At 45.6% G+C, this 8,416-nt stretch overlaps 1 protein-coding gene across 1 annotated transcript in view; it reads right to left on the reverse strand.

Moving 5' to 3' along the window:
- The window catches only part of CCDC3 (coiled-coil domain containing 3), an 82,423-nt gene extending 76,180 nt beyond the window's left edge, over positions 1–6,243 (reverse strand). The window contains exons 1-2 of the mRNA XM_083575358.1: positions 6,146–6,243; positions 3,544–3,967 (exon numbers count right to left, since the gene is read on the reverse strand). Coding sequence (XP_083431484.1) covers positions 3,544–3,967; positions 6,146–6,206 — 485 coding nt within the window. The 5' untranslated portion in view covers positions 6,207–6,243. The remainder of the gene's footprint in view (positions 1–3,543; positions 3,968–6,145) is intronic.
- Positions 6,244–8,416: the final 2,173 nt, after the last annotated feature.

An 8,416-nucleotide genomic window follows, 5' to 3' on the forward strand; every position in this document is an offset into this window, starting at 1 on the left:
CTGACTCTCACTCCTGGCGGCTGCTGAATTCTCTTATAACAGTGCTCTCCACACTTCGACATGCCTCTCCCCATTCTTTGCCAGCTATGGGTTCCCCCGCTTCTTTTCCCTGCTTTCATCTCCTTCCATGCTTCCGGCAGCAGACCAGTTTTTGCAGGAGCTCCGCAAGCAGCTCCAATGGGCAAAGGAGGATTACAAGCATTTTGCTGACTGACATCAGCAAGCCGGGGGCCCCCTGGCAGTGGGGGACTTGGTCTGGCTCTCCACCCAGCATCTGCCAGTCCAGAACCCTTCACGGAAACTGGGACCCCAATTCCTCAGTCTCTTTCCTGCTGGCAAGATCAACCCAGTGGCCTGCCAGGTCAAGCTCCTGGCTTCCTACAAGGTACACCCGGTCTTTCACCATGCCTTGCTCATCCCTGCAGTCCCTGCCAGTATGCACCAACCGGAGGTTCCCTCTCTGTCACCCGTCTTTGTGGAAGGGGAGCCAGAATTTGAAGTGGCACAAATTTTGGACTCCTGCCAATCGCAACGTCTCTTGCAGTATTTGGTGGACTGGAAGGGCTACGGCCCTGAGGAACGTTCATGGGAAGATGCTTTGTATGTCCATGCTCCCCGGTTGGCCTGACAGTTCCACCGTCGGTTCCCCCATAAGCTGACACGCAGCCGGCGGGTCGGGGGAGCACCTTGGGGAGGAGGATAGTGTCATGGGCCAGGAGTCAGCTTCAGCTGCTGAGCAGCAGCCTGAAGGAGCAGAAGGTAAAGTAACTCCACCTGCTGCTGACCAGCTGCAGCCTTCTTGCTCCTGATGAGGACCAGCTGGCCTCAGCTTTCTTAAGCAGGGTTTCTAGCCTTGGTCAGTTGCTGGAAACAACTTTTGTCCTTCCTGGCCAGACCTTGCTGCTTCTTGCTTCTCGTAACCTTGGACCCTCGGCTTTCTTGACCCCCGGATCGTCTGACGACATGAACTGAGATGCTCCTGACCTTTGGACTGGACTGGACCTTGCATATGGACTCTGCCACCAGGCAAGTCCCTCCCTGAGACTACAACACCCACAAACAGAGTGAATGCTTATTCATTAGCCAACATGAATCTTTCCGCAAAGAAATCTGTCATGTATTGTCTAGTTAAGATTCCTCCATCGCAGTAGTTGGACTAGATGACCCTCAGAGGTCCCTTCTAAGTCTACAATTCTATGATTATATGAAATAAGGATGATGGTCCAATAAACAGGCAGTCTGGGATCAGCCAGTGGAGGCTTACTGTTTTCAGATGCACAGTTGCAAAACTCTGTCATGGAACTTCTCAAACTACAATTAAAGAACACATTCATCATCTCAGATAATCTTTAAAATGAAATGCCGCTGTTGAGTCACCAGACTTCACAAACACTTAAACACAGAATTCCATGTGTAAGCAAGAGAGCCACATGCAAAGCTGGTTTACATGGATAACCATCCAGTTTCTGTCTCTTCCTTTCACTGCGGTCGATAAGAATATCAGGAATTGTGTTTTTGTCCACTGATCAGTTGGCTAACTGCAAAACGGGGCTCTTGCAACAGTTGCATAGGAGAGAGGTTTGGACAGATGAAGCTCAGCAGGTGAAAAAAGAAAAGAAAACCAACCAGCACCTGCTTAAATCTATCCTTTTACACAACCATCAAAGAGACGGGAGTCCTGTCTTCCTTTGCAGCTGATCACCACAGTAGGAATTGTTTGGTAGGAAGTTGCTATTCACGTCTCTTGCTGAAGGACAAGCCCAGCCATGGAGTCCTACATTCCTTTCCAAACCAATAAAAAACCTGCATGCGTTGACCAGTTGTGACATAACATCTGCCACGTGCTGGCAGACACAGAACCATTTCCCAGAGTCATCTTATGTATTGAAATACTGCATCTCAACTGGCCCATTAATAAACACAGGATAAGGAAATTAAAATTAGCAAGATTTGCCACCTTGGGCTCCTTTGGGAGGAAGGGTGGCTTATAATAAATTTAATGAATACATAATAAATACACAAGAATCTGAATTTTAACCAGAACTGGTTCTAAGTATACAATCTTCCTAGGAGAACAAGAAATATACTGAGCTTAAGTTTGAAGTGAAATATATGACGAATAAAACAACTTTTTGAGAGAGACTGACCATTTTTAAATGTTTCCCAGACACAAAAAACTACAACTGTACTAAACAAACTTTAATAAGTTGTATTTATTAAATACTCTCTCACCCAATGATAACATTGAAATGAATTTATAACAGGAGAAGTCTTGTGTCCCAAGCCTTAAGCTCTGGAAATCCTTATTGTAAGGGTGTGGAACTACGATGGTGGTTTCCTTTGCAGCTGATCGCCTCATTTGAAACAGTTTCATAAAACAATTATTGTTATTCCCTGGTGACAGAAAAACACTCGGCACATGTTCAAAGGCACACTGCACCTGCTCAAAGACACCCATTTACTCACACTAAGTCTAAGGCAAGCGGAAGTGACTTGCCTAGACTGGTCCTGACAGCCAAATCTTCCTAATCTTCTGACCTATTTTTTTATTCTTTCTATAGGCAAGTTAGGTAAGGAGAGCAAAATGATGAATTCTTGTGGATCTCATTTATATCCTATAACTTTTGCAGTATAAATCTTTAATCCCATTTTATCCTCCCCAAAAGCCAGGGAGTTAGGTAAGGCTGAGAGTAAGCAAGTGCCATGCAAGAGTTGTGGGTCAAGCAGTGGGCACACCCAGGGTTCCTCTTGCCCCCCTCGCCCGGGAAGCCCACCAGGTAAACATGAGCCAGACACAATATCGCAGCCTGGCCCATCTCACAGGGTTGCTGTGGCCATTTAAGAAGAGGGGATGATGCCACCTTGATCTCTTTGGAGGAAAAGTGGGGTATCTGTATTCATATGTAAGTACATCCATAAATAAACAAAATGGTGGCTGGACATGGAGAGCCATGGAGAGATCAGCTCTGAATCTCACACGGCATGAGATGCAGACTAAAGTGGTAACAGCAGAGTCTGTCACACAAGAAGACAGTTGTGCATATCCTATTTTTGAACGCTCCATTATGTTGGGGGAGGGGAACCATCAGTACCTGTAGTAAAACTTGAACCTCGAGGAGAAAGACAGAGCTCTCCCTGGTATGTTGCTTTATTACACACAAAGAGCTGTTTACACATAGAAATGTTTAAAAATTGCAACTTCCCAACACACACCTGCAGCTTGAAGTGGCCCAGTCCATCATTCTATCACCTTGCCCTGTGCAATATGTTCATAGTTCTAACTCACCATGCATCTGTCCTCCCCCGCCCCCATCAAGCCACTCTCTCAGCCTCCCATCTCCAACGCGGAGATGATATTGACCGGCCTTACCTGAAACAAGGTATGTGAAGTGTTTTTAACATTCTAGAGTGCTACCAAAATGCCCAGCATTAGTAATATTAAATCCATGTGTCATTTAGCAACATTAGGCAACAGTATCTTTTTAACATTATTATTACTATTAATTATTATTAGGTATTGGTGAGTTTTGTAGAGGTACTCACCTGAGGAAGAAGAAGTAGGAGTAATCCTGCATGACTGTGTGAGAGTGGCAGGAGAAATACCCCAGTCCCGTCAGGTTGAGCCGGGATCCCGCAGGGACTTCCAGCATGCTTCCCCAGGCCTGATCACAGAGCATCTCAATCTCGGCTGAGTAAAAGAGCCCCCCTTCTGGGGCTTCATAGTGCCAGGGCAAATAGTTGAACATGCTGTACATATCCTGATGCAGTGCCAAGACTTTGGCATAGACGATGATTTCTGCCAGCTCAGCCCTGCAGCTTTCGCTCAGGGGTCTCCACTCTGACGGCAGCTGACAGCCCCGGCTGGGACTGAGCTGATTCCCAAAGCACAGGAGCAGGAGCAGCCGGATTGGCAGCATGATGGAGGATGCAGGCTTCGCACACTGGATGCTAAAAGTTTCCCCAGTGCCTTTAAAAAAACCACACAGCACACTCACAAAACCTGAGGCTAGGTTTGTGAAACAAGATCCCTATGAAATGAATCAACTGATTGGCTGGGGCCTAAGGCTCATCAGTGGCTCAGCTTTTGCCCAATAGGAGCAGTTCTTCAAAGGGAGGGAGGAGCAGTAACCAGAGAAAGGAGAGTTCTGCTGTATACACACTCTCACTTGAACTGCAAACTGTTGCAGTAGCTGCAGCAGAGCCAGAGGCGCAGGGCATCTGTAAACTCCCAGAGCCATGGGCTGGGGAAGAATTCTGCCCTGCTTGTGCAGTTGAAAAGAAAGAGAAGCTTCAAACAGCAGAAGAGCATCTTAAGCTGCTTGTTGGGTGCTGTGTTTCTTCATCACCATCCCATTTATATATTCATCACCATCTTGTAGCACTTAAGCTCTAAGCACCTTACAACAGTGAAAAGAAGTCAGGACCTGCTGACAGCCTGTCAGAGTGAAGGGGATGGATGAAAAGCAGAAAGAGAAAGCCTTTGCACAAAGATGCTGTTTCAGACACTGCTTTAAAAACAGAAGAGGCAGGGTGGTGATGCACAGTTAGGAGCCAGCAAGGGAGACGGAATTAAATTGATGCCCAACCATGTCACAAATTTCATGAGCAAAACGTTGACGGAATTGGGGATGGGTGGAATCCAAGGTTTGATGGTTCAGTGATTCCCTTCAGATTTTTTTTTGAATTACAACAGCTGTCAGTCCTAACCACTGGCCATGCTGGCTAGCTGGAACTGTCAGTGGGTTGCAACTATTTAAAAATACAATATTAAAAACAGTTACAACAGGTTACAATCAAGAGAATAAGGTTGGTCCTAAAATATATATTTCAGATGCCAAAGGTCCAGCAGCATCTGGCAACGTGGTGGGCTAATTTTTACATGTATTGCAGGGGTATGTAATAAAAAAATGATCTCTCTCCTCCCCCCCCCAAAAAAAAAGCAAAGCTGAAACAAGTGCAAAATCAGCATTTTTCTTTCACAAGTGTGTGAATGCAGAGATGTCCCAGAAGGGCAACCGTATTATTCTCAAGCAAAGCAAAACCTAAAAGTATTGTGGGATGAAGTTTTGTTCACAAGATTATAAAATGGAATCTTCATCCTCAAAACACATTTGTTTCTCCTTAAGATGGCCCCAGAACTCTTTGATATCTACAGAGCTATCTCTGAAGCACATACTCCCTATAAAGCACACCATACTGTTTCTTCCCCTGACCCCCCATGTTAGCCATCTTCACACCAGGGGTCCTGGGCTTTGAGAAGAGCCCTGCTGCATTAGACCAAAGGTCATTTGGCCCAGCATCCTGTTCCCAGTTGGCTGCCCTCCCCTAAGGCATGTGCAGAAGCCAATTGGATTGGCAGCTGATTCTTGCTCCATTACTGTTGAAAGGAAAGTTATCTTCCATTCTGTTTCTATCAGCAGCCAGCAAGATGCCTCTGTGCACTAGCCAGCAACACAGGGATGTGACTGCCTCCTCTGGCTTGTCCCTTGCATCTGGCATTCAAAAGTAAGTTGTGTTCAGGCGTGGAGGTTCCATGTGCACATCCTAGGCATCCACTTTCCTCCCTTAGTCAAGGCACTGAAATGTAAAAAGCTCTCCAGGTTCTGAACTGGATTCTGCACATAAGAAGAGCCTATTGAAACAGACTAATGGCCCCTCTAGTCCAGCATCCCATTCTCACAGTGGCCAGTCTAATAAACAATAATAACAATAATAACAATAATTTATACCCCACCCATCCAGCTGGGTTTCCCCAGCCACTCTTGTGGGAAGCCCAGAAGCAGGAGCTGAGCACCACAGCACTCCCCCCGCCCTTGTGGTTCCCAGAAAGTGCCCTTCGGAGGCGCAGTGACTCCAACAGCAGAGGCAGAGCAGAACATCCTGGCCAGAAGCCACGGAAACCCTTATCCTGAATGAACTGGTCTGATCCTCTTTTGAAGTCCTGCTTGCTGATGGCCAAGGTTACTTCCTGTGGGAGTGAATTCTGTGGTTTGTGCACTTTGCAAAGTGAGGAGAAGAACTGCTGTCTGCCCTTAATCCACCAGCATTCAGCCTCATTGGATTCTTTTCACTGTCTCCTAACTCTGGACAACAAGGTATCAGTAATATAAAGTGGTGGTTTTAAAAACCCAGCTGAGAAGCTCACATTTTTCAAATCCTGTGTTTGCTATTTCTTCACAGGGGACCTGAAGGTTGATCTGAAACATTCTTCTGAGTAGTTTGCATAAAATCCTTCCCCCACATCTGAACTCAGCATGGATCTGACAAAGCAGCTGTAGCCAAAACTAGCTAATCAGAATAAACTCAATAGAGCCCATTACTGCTGGGCCCATGCTCTTAACCATTCATGCATGTGGTCCACACACACACACACCCCGCCTTGACTTCCTATTCTCAGATAAGTGGGAAATAGACCTCCCCACCCCCAAACCCTCAGGCATGAACCATCTTTCACTTCCACTTCTTGACATTTCCTTCCCTGTTTCTATAGTAATGCAGGTGATTTCAGAATGTGAATGCCACTTTGCCTGTGATGCCTTCATGATGTTGACCACTAGGACCAGGTACCAAGCAAAAGAAGTACAGTATTCAGGAACTGGTTGATGGGCATAGGTGACCTGAAACTGTGATCCAGCTGTCTTTTATTTCCATATCCGCACCCATCCCTTTGTTCCATATCTGGGGCACAAGATATCAAGCACAAATTTCCCCACCCCAACAGCTTTAAATCTGAGAATCTACAAAGCTAGATAAGAAAGCAATTTTTTTAGAAGTCATCTCCTAATATTTTTGTTGCATGTACTTCAATATTCTCATATTATCCATTTCTGGTGGTACTTCTTTATTGGAGCAAACAGCCCCTTCTTGTAAAGAGTTCTTTACTTTGAGAAAACATACAAATGACCTCAGATATGAGGATATGAGGATATGAATCAGGATATGAATAGTATCTTACAACTCTCAAGTGTGATTTATAAGGGTGCAAGCCTGTTCTCCAGAAACCCCAAATTGGATAGGGCTGTTTCAGGGCCCCTCACCATAAGGAGCAACCTGACCACTGACACAGAGGGGGGGGTCATTTGAGCTGGAAGGGACAGTGGCACAGACTGGACATGCTCTGGACAAATCCAGCTGCTATAACCTCCCAAGACTGCAACCCCGCCAAAGTCTCACAATGATCAGGGTTCATACATGAGTGCAGATCACATACCCAGTGAGAACTAGCCGATGTCTAATGGAATCCTGTTTTAAGTTCTACTCTTCAGAAAAGGGGTGGAGTTTATGACATAGGTAAGAACTCAGATGAAACTAGTTGTTGGAACAAGTTGTCTGCTCTGTGAGATCTGTCCAGGGTTCTGAAAGACCTGTCTCCTGATTGCCCTTGTTTCCTGATTTCTTGACCCACAACTGAACATTGCTGGTCAGTAGCCTCCCCAGATAACTTGTGAAATTGTGTTCTTCCAACACCTCTGTGGGCTCAGCTTCTTCAGGATTTGGCACAAGTGTCATACAGCACAGTCAGCACAAAATAAGGGCTTTGATGCTGTCAGCACAAAGGTTCTGGGCTACACAATTGTGCTGGCTGTAAAACCCAAAGCACAGAAGTGAGTGATGAAAGGGGAAGAGGAGTCGTGAAGTGAGCTGCAGTCCTAACCACTCTCATATGGCCAGCCCTCTCCCCCTTGCATTGATGTAGCATTCAGCACAGAGAACACAAGTGCAAATCATGCTGGAGTTACCAAAGGAAACCCCGCCCCCCATATTATGTGTCTTGAGACAATGAAGGTTGGAGGATGTAAAATCAGACAGGTCTTAATTTTTGCCTTTGGCAAAGTATCCATGTCTAAGACCTTTTGCCACCTAGCAAGCAATATTATTTATTTCACAGTACTTTAGGAACAGGGAGCACTGTCAACTTTTTGTCTGCCATGTTATGAGTTTGGCTGTCTTGATGATTGTGAATGGGCCTATCACAATGGTTTTGCCTGGCTAATTTGATGGGAGATATTAAAAAAGGTCAGTGAGCCTAACAAAATGAACTTAATGGTCTGAGATCTCTTTCCAGTTCTTGGGATATCATACCCATCAGAGTTTGCAGGAGTGACGGAGAATCAGCTGGAGGGACTTTGCACTCTCAGTTTGGTCAGAATTTTAGCTCAAAATTGGCTAAAATTGGGGTGCCCTCAGAGTGCAGTTCTTTAGGAATGTGATTCAGGATTGCTAGTTGTGCTACTTGCTGTAGAGCCTACTTATTGACAAGTATGCAAGCAGAGAAAAGTGGGGACAAAGGAAGACATCATGAGTCTCCAGGGCTGGCTTTAATCCAAAACAAACTAAGTTCCCCAGAACTTCTTGCCATTCAAAAAACTTGGGAATGCACGGTAACTGTACTAATGAAACAACTGTTGTGTTAATA

Source organism: Podarcis filfolensis (genome assembly GCF_964270895.1).
Source record: "Podarcis filfolensis genome assembly, chromosome: 10".
Lineage (NCBI taxonomy): Eukaryota > Metazoa > Chordata > Lepidosauria > Squamata > Lacertidae > Podarcis > Podarcis filfolensis.